Source organism: Acanthisitta chloris, unplaced genomic scaffold, assembly GCF_000695815.1.
Source record: "Acanthisitta chloris isolate BGI_N310 unplaced genomic scaffold, ASM69581v1 scaffold5922, whole genome shotgun sequence".
In the NCBI taxonomy this organism is placed as follows: Eukaryota; Metazoa; Chordata; class Aves; order Passeriformes; family Acanthisittidae; genus Acanthisitta; species Acanthisitta chloris.
This window is the reverse complement of record NW_008662077.1, coordinates 48,986-64,219: the sequence shown is the minus strand read 5'-3', so window position 1 is coordinate 64,219 and position 15,234 is coordinate 48,986. Positions and strand designations below refer to the sequence as shown.

Genomic DNA, 15,234 nt, shown 5'->3' with positions numbered 1-15,234 from the left:
AGTACATATATAGATAGGTAAAGGCAGTGCCACATACAGTTTGCTGGTTTATTCTGTTTGGTTTTTTTAAAAATGTAGTTTGCATCCTACTGATTGTTCACAGTGTGTTTTGAGAGTGGTCTTAATTTTTGAAAACTTTTTAGGAGAGAATGTGAGAGATAGGAGAATAGTACATTAAATAATCTGGTAGCATTCAAATCACTTCTTTTTAAGAGGCAGTTTTTTAATCTGAGCTAAACTTAAAAAACCCCCCCAGCCAATAACAAAGAAAACAGCGAAGAATACCCAACCCCCCAAAAAGTCCAAGGAAAAAAACAAAACCCCAAAATATCTGTTACATAAAAGTGTTCTGTAATAACTGTGAGCATTTAACATCCACTTGTCACTGCTGCTTCCCTCTTACTTCTGAGTTTGTAGTCAGCTCACCCTTTGGCCCCCACATCAGGAGCCTTTCAGAGTACAATCATGTTGGTGTTCGGCTGTTTGGGAGCCAGGAAGCTATTTGCTCAGGTTTGCATGAAGAACAAGCTAAACAAACGTTTTTCACACCATATGTCTCCTTCCCCACAAGACTCCTGTAGTAGTTGATCTACAGTAGATGACACTTTGGACAAGTTAAGTGAATGACCCTAAATACATCTTATCTGTTCTACTGCATAGAAATTCCACCAGATGTTTTTGTCCCTTAAAGCTAAAATTAACTTCCTGAGTTGTTTCTAAAATTGACATCTGGAAGGAAATTTTTGCATTCACAAACCTCTCCTTTAATCACAGGGAGTGTGTCAAGGTTAGTAGGCCTCAAGTCTTGGCTGCGTGTCATTTTTCCACGCCCTCACTTGTCCCGGGGATCTTTCTTGGTGGCTTAACACTGCTTTGTTTCTTCAGTATGTGTGTGTTAGATGGAGGAAATAATTGACTCCCACAGCAGGTTTGGCCGATACAGGTAATAAATACGTATGAGTGGCTGAAACTGAATGCCAGCTTTGAAGTAATTAAACAAATTGAACAAAGGGACAGATTAACTTTAATGAAAATGTAAGTTTTTTGTAAGGAAAGCAGTCCCTGTGTTTACTTCAGCAAACTAGAGGTACACAAGCGTGTTTTACATGCAGAAGGGCTTAATTAAACACAAATATCCACTCTGCTAACTGCCTTCATTAAAGAATACACAGGAAAAACAGGTAAACACTACAAATGCAGATAAGAATGAATACTTGGTAGACACTGTCCTCTCCTGGACATTTCTATCAAAGCAGCCAGAGAAGTATTTTATGCTTAATATTATTCAACATGCTGTCTTTGACAAAGTATTTTTGTATCAGTGAAAAATCAAAATAGGGAATGAATGATGGCCAGTTAAAATAAATCCTCCTTCCTGTTCATCCTCTGCATGAGAGCTGTGTAAAACATGTCAGTGTTGGGCTGTTAGCTACCTGCTAACACAGTAGTTTGGTACCGTGAGGAGTTCAGACATATGATAAGTTTTTTGCTTGTATGAGGCTTGTTGTATTTTAAGGAGCATATTTTGGTTTTGTTCTTTCTGAAAACTGAAGCATCAGCCCTGATAAAAGTGTTTCAGTAGCAGGTTAGTTTGAAAGGCAATACAGCAGGTAGGGATACTGAAACAAACAATTTAGTCTGAATATTATTTTTTTCCCTTGGCAGTGTTTCTGTTTATCAAAAAAATGGAGTGTTCACAGTCTCTAAAAAAGATACTGATTTAGCTGCTTTGAGGGGAGACAAGACCACCTTGGTTAGGATGGTGACAGGGTCATTTAGAGTTACCTAAACTTTGAAACCTTAATAGTTCCTGCAGCTTGAGTGAGCTCTGGGTAATTTTTATCTATTGATAAGAATTATCTATTGATAAGAATTGAAAAATTGTGACATTTTCTTACTGGTAATAGCTGCATGATCCAAACATGAATTTTAGTGTTATTGTGGACAAAGGACTGTGACCAATATTTATTCATTTTATAAATTGAATTAATAGCTGAGCTCGTCGGTAACAGTAAGAAAACTGAACAAAATCTGTGCCTGATCTCTCATAAAGCTGAGAAATCTACACAGTGTTATACAGCCTAAATGTTGGTCTTAAGTATGCTTGAGACTTGTTTCAGGATGTCAGCCACATGTAGAACAGGCTGCTGTTTTCATTTGTTAATGATGCTGCTTTTTCTGTTGTTCCTGAGGGCTGATTTTAATATAGGCAATAAATGTCATGGCCCTTCGTTGTCAGTATAAAGGTGACTAGCAAAAAGCCCAAAATAACCCCACTGTGTAACGCTCAGGTCTGTTCAGACATAGTGAATGTACTTATGTACCTGTTCAGAAAGAAGCTACATTTTCTCACAAAGATGCAACTCAATACCTTAACAGTGTCATTGTGAAAACACTGTTCTGGTAACTGATGTAGACATTTGCTTTCTCTGCTCTTATGCAAAACTAATGGTTCTGGTTTTGGGGAAATTTGTGTTTCTGTGCAGGTAAAACAGTTCAAGTGCTTCAAAGCAGCACTGTCATTCCCCTTGGATTTAAGCTTAAAAATTGGGAAACGGTTACTTCAAAAATTAGCATTTGGGTTTCTTAATCATGGTTAGTAATGAGACACTTTTCTTACTTCTGCTCTTTTTCCTGTTCCTTTCCACAGAACAAGCTTGCCATCTCCAATGTTTTCCCGAAATGACTTCAGTATCTGGAGTATCTTAAGAAAATGCATTGGAATGGTAGGTAATTGGAAAGCTATGATAAAAGATGTGATTGTTTCATATGAGGCCCAAATGAAAACTTTTTTGGGAGAAGAGGGGGTTTTGGTTTGGTTTGGTTTTGTTTTTAACTTGCTGGTTATTCTTTATTTGCTTTACAACTCAAAAAGGTAAGACTTGGGCAGAGCAATACTCCTTCAGTAAAAGCATTTCCTCTTGACTTTAACCCTTAAAGTACTTTATGATAGGGTGGTTTTTTTTTTAATTGGACTGTGATAAAAACAAAACCAAACAAAAAAAATCGAGCTACTTTCGTTTTGCTCTTCTCCCTTTCCTGTAGTATCTGTGTCTTCCCTCTCTCCATGGTGTTGCTCTCCAGATGGTGGCCAGATCAGAGTTAGCTGGTTGGCACCTAATCTGCTTCCAGCTAAGGGTGAACTGAGAAGAGTTCTCTTCATTAACTCCTACAATAGGCTAAAAGTACTTGCTGCTGATAAACCTCTGTAACAGTAGCCTACAGAAGGGAATGTGTGTTTAGTCGCTGTTGTTTTCTCCTCCTCCCCGCGGTGTAAGTCAGGAGCAGCACCAAGCAGTGACATGTGGAAATGCCGGGGGATGCCTGCAGCAGCAGCAAGGCTCCGGAGTTGCTGTGAAGCATCTGAGGCTTCTCACAGTGGCTTTAGTGGAAAAGTGTTAGAGCCTTAAAATACAAAGAACTTACTGAGAGCCTGTCTTGCATAAGGTGTGTGCAGGAAAAATGTTCCATAAAGGTCAGAATTCTGCTCTGCCGGAATTGCTGCACAGGAGTTGCAGGTGGGGGGAGGGACAGCACGGCTTGTAGTGGCTTGTACTGAAGTGTCTGCCAAAGTTGTTGGTGCAGATGCTGCACATGCTCAGCAGCCATACTATATGCTTTTAATTTGCTACTGTTGGCAGTTTAAGCCATTGCTATCTTATGCCTTCATAGGGCATGCATTTTAAAACTTGGAAAAGAGAATAAACAGCATCCAAACTGTAGGACTTTTAAAAATTTTTATTCCTGTTACAAAAATCCCCTTTTTTCTTCAGAATGCAGAATCCCTGTTGTGACTCTTCTGCTGCCATGTTTCCCTGTCCTTTCTCATCTTCCCTCTCACCTGCCTCCAAAAAAAGATAATATGTTTAAGTAATTAGATGGCCTATATCTATTTAAAGACCAGTAAATAACTTAGTCTTTAAAAAGGGTGCTCAATACTTCATTCCGTTGTTTCATCTCACCTTCCTAACGCATTTGTTGACAAGAAGTTTTTTGTTTCATGTTGGATTTTCTTTTTGTTATAAAAGTAGTCTTAAGGCCAGCACAGCTCTGCTTAGTGAGCTCTTAAGGGATGTATAGGCTTTTGTCCTTCCAGCATTAGTGGAGCCAGATCAAGCACATTGCATTAGTGCTAAGAGCATCATTTATTTTTGTAATAAGCCACTTACACTTGGGTTACTGCAGGACAGTGTATCTAATGATTGGACTTCTAACACAAATTTCATTTGTGTATCAGGAGCTGTCGAAGATCACAATGCCGGTTATATTCAACGAGCCCCTGAGCTTTCTGCAGCGACTTACGGAGTACATGGAGCATACATACCTCATCCACAAAGCCAGCTCACTCTCCAGCACAACTGAGCGAATGCAGGTAGGTAGGTTGGGTGTGGTGGTTTGTGTGAGCTCTTGGTGAATGTCTTGAGATCTTTTTTCTTTGTAGTCTCACTATAAGAGGAACTCCTGTAATTTGCTGCATGTCTGATTCTCTTTTTGATCAACCAGTTTTGCTTATTGTCCTGGATTCTGTTGTGGTACAGTTGGTATTCTTCCTAGTATACAATGCTATATTTTGGATTTAGAATGAGAATAATGTTGATAACACACTCATATTTCAGTTGTGCCTAAGCTGTGTTTATGCTAAGTCAAAGACTTTGCTGTTCCTCCTACTGTCTCACCAGCAAAGAGGCTGATGGGGCACAAGGACCTGGGAGGGAACACAGCTGGGACATCTGACCCCGACTGACCAAAGGGATACCCCATACCATATGCTGTCATGCCTAGTACATAAACTAAGGAGAAAGCTGGTCAGGGGGTTGCTGCTCAGGAACTGACTGGGCATTAGTTGATGGGTGGTGAGCCATTAGCCATTCCACTGGGCATTACTTGTTTTGATAATTTTAATATTTTTCCCCCTTGAGTTTAATAGGACGGAAAAGTATCATTATCTCAGCCCACTAATTTCACTTTCTTCCCTCCCCACCACCCCAGTTCTTTCCCCCTTCCCACTTGGACTGGACTGGGAGGGGTGAGTGAGTGGCTGTGTGGTGTTCAGCTACCTGATGGGTTAAACTACCATAGTCCTTTTTGATGCCCTACAAGGAGCAGAGCCCAAAGGGCTGAGATAATGACAGATTTAGTCAGAGTGTGTTAAATGGATTATAGGCATTCATTGCATTGTATTTAATAGTCGCTGGTTGCAATGTTGAGTTATTTGCTCTCAGAGTTGTTGCGCACGTTCTCAGAGTCGCGTTATGCAACATCTTACTTGGATGTTCCTTTTTACGCTGTTTATCACCTCTTGGGGCTGAGTTGAGGTTATGATTTTGTTGTGCTTTGTAACACTGCCTTGTAATATGATAGAATTGCTGGTGGTGAGTCTGAGCTGGTATCTGTACTCAGCATCACTGTCATCTCCATACTTTGGGAGCCATGTATTTGGAACTATTCATACTTACACCTTGCCTTTTCCCCTCAGAGAGCCAATCCATGGGGAACATACCTTCCTCCATTATCCCCTTCTCCTCCAGGCTAATTACAGTAGCACCTGGGAATTTCGAATATCCTTGGGATGTTCAAAGCAGCGTGTTCCTTTCGCTATGTCTCCTATATGTGTTTCAGGTTTTGTTTATGGTTAAACAGCTATTTAAGCATACCATCCAGAGATCTGTCCTGAGGCTGGATGTGTGAGATAATATGGGTAGGTGCCTAGGATACTGGGCACCTCCAACATTTTGGAATTTCACCCCTAACCAAGTGCAGAATCCTGAAAAACTGGTAAAATATTTGGAAAAACCATGCTGTCACCCTGGCACTACAGAGGGCAAGGTGCCTACCAAGCCTCGTTCAATGCTATTCAGTACCCGTAAGGGGCAGAGAAGGCCTCTGGATCTGACAACAAAATGACAGGCACTGTGGCTACTCCAACCCCTGTGACAGGCACTGCGGCTGAGCCAAAGAACTGACCTGTGCCGGTATCAGTCATCCCTGTACACAAGAGGAAACATGGGAAGTGAAAGTCAACTCATTTACTAAGGGAGGAAGGAGCTGTCTCTGAGAGGGAGCAGGAGAAGGAAGTGGATGAGACAGACTACTGCAGGGCCACCTTGAGGACAAGAGGAAGAAGAGAGGTAGCTGCTGATCAGGGAGGGGGAAGATGAAGAATTAATAAATGAGGCAGTAACCACCTGAACCTTATCCCTGAGTGAGCTGTGAGATACACAAAAAGATTTCAGCTGTCATGTAAGTGAGCATAAGGTCACCTGGCTGCTCTGATGTTGGAATAGCAAGGCCAGTCGTCTGGAATTAGAGGGTAAGGAAGCCAAATGGCTTGGATCCTTTTCTAGGGCAGGTGGTATTGGCAAAGTGATTGGAAAAGGGACACAGTCCTCAGCTGCTGGAGGTGATTCATATTAGGTGTGAAGGAAAGGTATCCCATCAAGAAAGATGTTATGTGTCACCCAGGCAAGTGGAACACCTTGGAGAAAGGTACCCAGTACCTGAGGGAATTAGCCATGCTGGAGGTGATTTATGATCGCCTGGACAACAAGCAGTTATTCAGAGATACAGATGGCGTCAGGTGCACGTGACCCATGTGGCAGACATTTGTGCAGGTCCAGTACTGTCATTTAGCTACCTGTCAGGTTAAACCATACCACACAGCCACTTGCTCACCCTGCTCCCTTGTGGGATGGGGCAGGGATTCTGAATCAAAAACACAGCACTGTACCAGCTAATAGGAAGAAAATTAACTCTATCCCAGCAGAAACCAGGACACGTCTCTAGGAAAATGTTTTGATATTGTGTAATACCATGACTGCTGTTGATTAACTGTGTACTCTTACTCTTCTGAGTAGTGTGTTGCTGCATTTGCTGTGTCTGCTGTAGCCTCGCAGTGGGAACGTACAGGGAAGCCATTCAACCCGTTGCTTGGAGAGACCTATGAACTGATAAGGTAATGAACAGGAGCTGCACTGTGTTCTGTGTAATAGATGTTTCATTAGATTTGTCAGGTGGCTTGCAGGTACTTCAGCTTGTATTGGCTGCTGCAGGTGCTTGCAGTGCATGTTGGTGTTCGCCAATGCACCTTCCAGTGAAGGGCAACTACTTAACTTTTCAATTCAGAGCAGGCAAATAAAATTTGCCAGGTTTAAAAGCAAGTTTTGTTTACAAAAAAATCTTTTTTCTGAATGAAAAGATGTTCATAGTATATAAGGGAGGTGTTGGAATTATAATATTCATGATCTGAGTGTTCAAAATACATAAAGGCAGAGTGGGTCTGTTAGTGTGCAGCTGCCACCTAAGGCAGATTTTTTTTTTCCAGATGAGGTTTTGGCCTGTGCTTATGTGAAAATGTAAGAAAAGTCATTATCAAAAGTAAATATATTGACTCATCAGACTTGAGAGTTCTTGTATCCTTTTTATATTAAGGCCTCAGTTACTTAGAACAAGGATGTTCTATGTATTAGTTCATCTTTTTGGTTTAGCCTCAGTTTGTAATTCACTGTTGCACTGAGTACAGCAACTATGCATGGGTCCAACTATCTGTCTCACCTCATGGAAAAGAACTGCAACTTCACTACACTTGATACAGAGATAAATAGTATTGGTTATGTTTATTTTGCAGAGACGATCTTGGATTTAGACTTCTCTCAGAGCAAGTTAGCCATCATCCACCCATCAGTGCTTTCTATGCTGAAGGCTTAAATAATGATTTTGTCTTTCATGGATCAATTTACCCTAAACTCAAGTTCTGGGGCAAGAGCGTGGAGGCAGAACCAAAAGGCACAATGACGTTGGAGCTCCTTGAGTAAGTTGATCAGCAATGATTGCACGTGCACAGTGCCTCATCCTTGATGATTAGTGTGCGTTAGAGTCTGGTGGCTTAGGGGCAAACATGTCTAGCTTCCACATCCTAAGGTCTGATGGCAGATCACCTTGTGGGGAGGAGGGGATGAGAAGGCAAAAAGAACTACCATTGTTTCCCCATATATACTACGTGCTAATAGTAGCAGCAGTTGGGGCTTGTGCCTATATGTCCTGCAAGTGCCTGGATTTCAGTCCTGCTCAGGCTATCGTGCTTGAGACCTGTTGGCTTTCCTCATGTCTTTCAGTGCTAACAGTGACTGCAATGAAGTGACTGTTTTAAGGAATTGATAAAATAAGCATCAATAGGTTAATAAACTTCTTGAGTTTCCTGACTTGTCCATGTCCATTTCAAGACTTGGAATGATTGATAGATCACAGGAGTGATGTGCAGTGCAAAGGTACAGTATTTTAATTTTTACTCTTCTCCCTTAGACACAATGAAGCCTACACATGGACAAATCCTACGTGCTGTGTGCATAACATTATTGTGGGCAAACTCTGGATTGAGCAGTATGGAAACGTGGAAATAACTAACCATAAGTAAGTTAAGAGTGCGAGTGCTCTTACTCTCTGCAAGTTTGAAAAGGAAAAGCATTTGGAAGTAATTAGTGCTCTCTCCTTCTGCCTTTAGAACTGGTGAGAAATGTGTACTAAGCTTCAAGCCCTGTGGCCTCTTTGGGAAGGAGTTGCACAAAGTTGAAGGCTACATTCAGGACAAAAGGTAACAGCTTCATTCCTAGTAGGAAACAAGTGGCTGCCCTTGTTTCTGATGGGAGATGTAGAACAGCTTTTAACAGTCTGTCAAGGACATGAACCTGCAGCAGTAAGGTCACAAATACAACACCAATAGTGGAGTTTAAGAGTTGCTCTCAGAAGTCCTCCTTTCAAATGTTTTTGTCTGAAATGATGAATCAAATCTCTTTAAGCTCCTTTATAAACTTGGTCTGGGTTTTTTTGACAGCAAAAAGAAACTTTGTGCGCTGTATGGGAAGTGGACTGAGTGTCTGTACAGTGTTGACCCAGCTACATTTGAAGCTTACAAAAAAAATGACAAGAAAAATGCAGAAGAGAAGAAAAGCAGTAAACAGGTACTAATGGCATAAAGAGGTGGGATCTCAAAAGCATGATAAGACAGCTAAATATTTTAGTAGCATTTAAGAGCATTAAGATTTCTTTTCCCTTATCCTCTCTTCCCTGCTAGGATACAAAATGGATTGGATGAGTACCAGCATTAAAGGATAAAATGCTTTCTCTCTTAAGGATTTGTATTCAAACTTCCCAGACCTTGGGTGTGATCTAAACACTGTCTAGTTCATTGCATGCCTCTTCTTCCCAGGTTACATGGATGAAATAATATATCCATTAGTTGGACTATGGTTCCAATCAAGTGTTCTAACATTTTTACTCTAATAGGAGGATAGGGACTCCTAGAGGCAGGATAGACTAGTTTCTCATCCTGACAGAAGATCGTATTTTCCAGCTTTTATAGGAAATTTTATATTGCTTTCTATTAAATTTTCACAGCTGTAGGAATACTTGCTTTTTTTTGTTCTCCTTCAACAATTGCTTTTTTTTTTTTTCCTTCCCCCTCTGGACAAACACCCGTATTCTTAAATCTTCCAGATTTCTGGTCAGCAGTACATTTTTTCTTTAGGTTGAATGGTGATGGTGACAACATAGAGCTCAATGAGGAATAGTCACTCACATAGTAGCTTAAAACAGGGATTTGTTCTCTTTGGTAACAGCAGCCAGGTTTTTTTGTTGGTTTGGGTGTTGGTAGTTTTTATACTTAAGGAAAATAAGAGATGGAGAACTCTGAAAGCAGTTGTTCCTGTGCAGGTTCAGATTGTTGCTGTATCTGAGGTTGCTCCAGTGCTTGTCATCAGGAGAGTTCTAAAGCACTGGGATTGCTGCTTTGCCTGCCAGTCTGACCCCACGAGCTCTAGGGTAAAGGAGCAAAGAGAAATACATCCTGTGTCTTTGTTGAGCTCCTGCTTTGCATTTTCCACCAATACTTAAGATGATTGTTGCTTTTCACTTCCAAATGAAGCATCATCTTGCATAAAGCCCAAGCTGCAAGGTAGCTCTGACTCTAGAAAAACATGCTTTTTGTACTCATTTAACAGAGGTATTTCTGTGTAGAAAACAAAGCTTTGTAATGCTAGGTATGAATGAGGTAGTCTTCGTTGAATATGCATTCCCACTGCCCTCCTGTGTCTAAGGAGCTGATATTTTCTATTTTTTTTTGAGCATCTAGGTAAGCCAAGTCTTATGTATAATGTCTGGATGTGGTTTGTCTCTTCATGGCAGTGAAGGATGCATTCAGGCACAAAAGCACATGGCTTTTCAAACTTAATCTGATTAGAACTTTTAGATTTATGTAGTTGTTTTCCAGCTATTCCTTTGTGTACTGCATTGCTACTAAAGAATTACTTCTGTATCCCTTTAGGGAACCTCCTTGGATGTGAGTCTTTTTGCAGCTTGCTCCAGATTTTCCTATCCCTTTGATTTTTACAGGATTTAAACTTGGGGGAAAATAATTCTGCAGGGAACTAGACAAGCCTTCGTGTATGCAAAGGTGCATGCAACATCAGATGGGTTATAGTAGACCTGAGGTTAGACCAGGATGATTCTGCTTTGAATGAACCAGAGTCTCTTTAATCAAGCTGAAGCAGAATTTTCACTGCAAATACATGGAGGAGCATAATGTAAGGCAACAGCAACTGCCCTCACACACGTCTCATTGACAGACACCAGAGCTCTTGCTTTGCTCTTTGCTTTGGCAAGTCTGTTAATACCCTCCCGGCAATATACTGAAAGGTTGAGTAGCACTGAGCATGAAATACGGATCACTTGACAGGGGCATATGAAAATCCACATTTTACCTAGCTCTCTAATTCTTAACGCCACTTTTGAGATTATGTATCCAAAAGGCACAAATTGCAGTGTGTATTGTAGCTGTTCTATAGAAGTTGGCTTGGAGTTTAACAGTCTGGTATCAGGGTATCTTTGTTTTGATGAAAGGATAACTTTCTGATACATTCTGTTTCAAATTCCCAGTTTCTGAAGGATCAGTCAGTGTCCTTTAAAGGACATACTGACAGTTGCCAGCAGAGTTCAGATGTAGTCAGCTAGAAGTCTTCCTACGAGCTGAGAGACTGAACCCGATCAGCATGTTGTTCTGCTTACTTAGCAACCTGTTCATTATTAAAAGCACAGTGAAGTGTTCCACGGTAAAACAGAATCCTTACTACTACTTCTAATTCTCTTGGAGGCATAACACGTGAATCATCTCAGAGGACAACTGAGTCCATTTTGGCTACTGGATGTTTTCAGTCTGTATTATCTGATGCAACCATTGGAGAGCAAAGCTTATTAGCCGCAGGATTAAAGCTGCTCACATGTAGCCGAAGTATTTAAAGCATTAGTTGCCTTTAAGTTCAGCTCTGATCTCTGAAATGTGCTGCTGTTTTTAGCTGTGATCGTGACACGAGGTTTTCCCAGAAGAGCTACATTCATTGTCCAGCTTGGTTTTAGTTCAGTGTTGTAACATCTGCTTGTGTGGTGGAATTCATGACAGCAGCGTCATGACAATTCATGACAGCAGTGTGTAAAAAGGGTGATGGTTCACAGCTCGTTCAGGTCACATCTACAGTGTGACCACTAGTAATTCTCCAGTGCCCTAGTAACCCTGGATGGAGTTTTTCCCTTTCTGGGCAGACCATTTCACAGTGCTGTGGCTGCAGCTGCCTCAGGCTGTGTGTGTCAGCCCTCACAGAAGAAGCAGCTAATCTAGGATTTTCATTTCATGTTTGGAGTTTGCCATTTCAGTAGTGTTGTGGTTAATGGAACGGAAGGTTCCTCTGAGCAAAGAGCAGTAGGAAGGGCTTTCTGTTGTGCACAAACTGGGCAGTGCCTGCATTATGTGCTGGCATTTTTTTGATGTGGAAAGATGAGGAATGTGACTTCTATTCTTTACCTTTAATGAAGCGATAATGAAGTTCAATATCAGACATGAAAGTGCTTGTATTTGAGGAAACAGGACATCTCTGACGTGGAAAAATTGACATTTCTTAATGCTTGAATCTACAAAGACACTGATGCAAGAAAGTACTGTTGGTAGTCTTTCACTGGGAGGGAATTGGGAGTATGTGTGCTATGTTCATGCTGTTATTCTCCTTGAAAAGCATCTAGAAAAGTTTCTTTGTTGATGAAAGTACTCACTTTTGGTCGAGCAAATAAGTTCTGATGTTGGGTGTAAATGGTTTATGACTCCAAAGAACCCCTCTTTTCTTTGTGTGCTGCCTTTAGGTGGGCAATACTGAGGAGTCTGATGAAATGCCATTGCCAGATTCTGAGAGTGTGTATGTTATTCCTGGAAGTGTTTTGCTATGGAAGATAACTCCAAGACCTCCAAATTCAGCACAGGTCAGTTCTGCTGCTTCTTGTTGAAAGTCTGTGCTATCCTGTTACTCTGTATGTTTAACACAAAGCCAAATCCATTTGTTGTCTTTGTCATTAGCAAATCTGGATTTGCCTCCCAACAAGCCTTCCTGCCACAGTCCTGACTTTACAATGTGGGGCTGTAGAGATAACTGCCACTTAGTGAGTTTCTCCGGAAAATGGGATGCTTCATGTAGCTAGTGGTATGGGGGCTTTTCTCTCACCCTGTTTCCTGCACTAAGGCACCAGCCTTGTGAGAAATCTTCTGAAGGGCTTTATTAGAGGACAGACACTTCCTAGGACAGACATTTGTGCCTGCATGGCATACTTTGGTGTGTGTAGGCAGAATATAAAGGCGTGTGTGCAACTGTGAAGACAAAGAGTAGGAACAAGAAAAGATGCCCTCACTGGGTTAATCAAGGGGGAAATCTCTCTACAGAGATAGGTAAAATACCAGTAGGACTGGAAAAAGACGATAAGAGGGAAATAGTGCACTGAGTAATTGGATGCTGGCCTGCTTAAACAGAAACACCAAGGATCACCGACACGCTGCCTGACAGTGCAGTTTGCTGGTATCTCGAGCATTCCTGTCTTTAGTGATTAGATAAAAAGCACTTGGATGTTCGTTTTCAGACAGGAGTTTTCTTGTGTATTAAGACTAGCAGCTAGAGACATTGTAAAGTGACCTTTTATCTTTGCCTCTGAATTTCAGATGTATAATTTTACCAGCTTTGCTATGGCTTTGAATGAGTTGGACAAAGAAATGGAGAGTGTCATTCCCAAAACTGACTGCCGGCTACGACCAGATATCAGAGCTATGGAAAATGGAGAAATAGGTAACTTCAGTTACTGGCAAATGTGGTTTTATTTTCTGTTAAAACTGAGGGACTGGGAAAAAAGTTGTTACATGAACAATTAGAGTAAGTAGCTACCCGTACTTAAAAGTTTTATATATGTATACCCATACCCATAAGCTCCTCCATGCTGGAAGGCAGTGACTCTTTAACACAGCCTTCTGCAGCTTGTGGTGTGCTTCTGGTGAGAGGGATGTCACCCACCTGTACTGGGGATGGTTGGGATGGAGCTAATTTTCTTCACGGCAGCCCATATCTGGTGCCGTGTTTTGGACTGGTAACCAAGGCAGTGTTGATAACATCAGCACAGTGTTAAGGAAGTATTTGTGAACTCTTCAGTTTGTCTGTTTTCACCAGCCTGATGCAGGAGGAGTGTTTGATGTGCCAGTTCTGAGAAACGCAGTCTTAACCATTCTAAGTGTACCTGCAGTGCCAAAAAATACATTTGATGCAGAATTATTCTTCACTAGGAGCTGAACACTTCTGCTGTCCTAGAATAGTGAATTAGATATGCATTATGAGACTTTTTCTTGAGTAGAAATTGTGTGCTTTTTAGAAACCTCATAGAGATTACTGTAGATGCCACAGAGTGAAAAGTGTCTTCTAGACTTCTGACATGTGACTTGATGTTAAATACTTTGATATGGTGTCTAACAGCCTTCCCTGGCCCTCTTTAGGTACTTCTTCTTTGGCAGTTTGCATATTAAAGCAGGATCACCAGCTCTGTAGACTAAAAATGTGGGAGCTTTTGCTTACTCTGGATTCCTGAGTGATTTGCTAAGTCACAAAACCTCTGACTCAGTTTCACCTGTGTAATAGGGCAAGGACTGTGACTACTACTGTTAAAGACTCTGAGATCTAGGCATGCAAACCAGTGTCATGGTGCAGTACAGTGCCATTGTGCTGCTTTGTTTTGGATTTTTTTCCTCAGAAGCCAATAACCATTTCTTTGAGGCTTTTAAAAAAGCAGAGTGAATTCCCACAACCACTCTCTCCTGTCTGTACAATTCCTTTGTGGCCAGCAGGATGGACATGCTTGGTTCAGAGCATCCCCAGTAATTAGTCTGTTTAAACTTGAAGTCCAAATAACTGTGCTGTTGGCAACAGACCATATTCTTTAACAATACTAGTGGCATAAAGTTTGCCTAGCAGATAGTAATACACAGTGGGTCAGTAGCTGGCAGAGTAACTGGGAATAGCTGATAGTCTTCCAGAACTGATTCTTTCAACTACTTCTTTTGAGACGTGTATGAAATGCTTTCTGAGGATTCAGGTATGAAAGAGTGAGCCTTTCACCTAGTTTGCTCCTTAGTCTGACTTGTCAGGTTTTCTGACCATCCTCCCTGGCAAACAGAAGCAGACGTTCTGCTTGTTCGGGATCATGACCTGTGCTACCTTAGTGCATTAACAAAAAAATTAAGGGATGCTGCAGAGAGACAATTCTTTGTGGTTTGGAAATGAATATTCCAAACCTCTGTTGATAGGAACTAGGCACTAGTAGCAACTTACCCCAAACATCAGCAAGAAGCAGGTAGACAGACTTCTGAAATAAATCCAGCATATCTTAATCAGTTTCTCTGCTGAAATAAATTCTTTGCCACCTCCCTTAGCTCACATTTGCTTCATATAAACACATTTTCAGGGTCTTCAGGCCATGGATAAACATGCATTTAGCAGTCTTAAAGACTGGAATGCTGCTGGCTGATCCTGTGCCACAGCTGGGCTGGCTTTGCACTTAGGCTAAACCAGTAACATTCTGTGTTATGTAGAAGGCTTTTTAAATAGACAGTTTTGACTACTTCCCTTATTTATTTGCTGGGTCGGATGAAGTGATATCTTATATACTGTCTTATACTATGCTTTAACATAATCTTTAGTTTTATTTCTGTATTTTTATTCCTTCAAGATCTGGCTAGTGAAGAAAAGAAGAGGCTAGAAGAAAAGCAGAGGACTGCCCGCAAAAATCGTTCGAAGTCGGAGGAAGACTGGAAGACAAGGTGAGTTCACTTACTTGCCTCTATGTGTGTGTAGTTATGTAAAGGTTTTGAACATTCAGGTTAACTGCCAGTCT

At 41.2% G+C, this 15,234-nt stretch overlaps 1 protein-coding gene across 1 annotated transcript in view; it reads left to right on the top strand.

Moving 5' to 3' along the window:
- The window catches only part of OSBPL1A (oxysterol binding protein-like 1A), a 29,677-nt gene that overhangs the window by 9,546 nt on the left and 4,897 nt on the right, over positions 1-15,234 (top strand). Inside the window, exons 3-12 of the mRNA XM_009070465.1 lie at positions 2,651-2,726; positions 4,238-4,372; positions 6,855-6,952; positions 7,625-7,807; positions 8,299-8,406; positions 8,498-8,587; positions 8,828-8,963; positions 12,178-12,294; positions 13,022-13,145; positions 15,070-15,160. Of these exons, the coding sequence (XP_009068713.1) occupies positions 2,651-2,726; positions 4,238-4,372; positions 6,855-6,952; positions 7,625-7,807; positions 8,299-8,406; positions 8,498-8,587; positions 8,828-8,963; positions 12,178-12,294; positions 13,022-13,145; positions 15,070-15,160 (1,158 nt within the window). The remainder of the gene's footprint in view (positions 1-2,650; positions 2,727-4,237; positions 4,373-6,854; positions 6,953-7,624; positions 7,808-8,298; positions 8,407-8,497; positions 8,588-8,827; positions 8,964-12,177; positions 12,295-13,021; positions 13,146-15,069; positions 15,161-15,234) is intronic.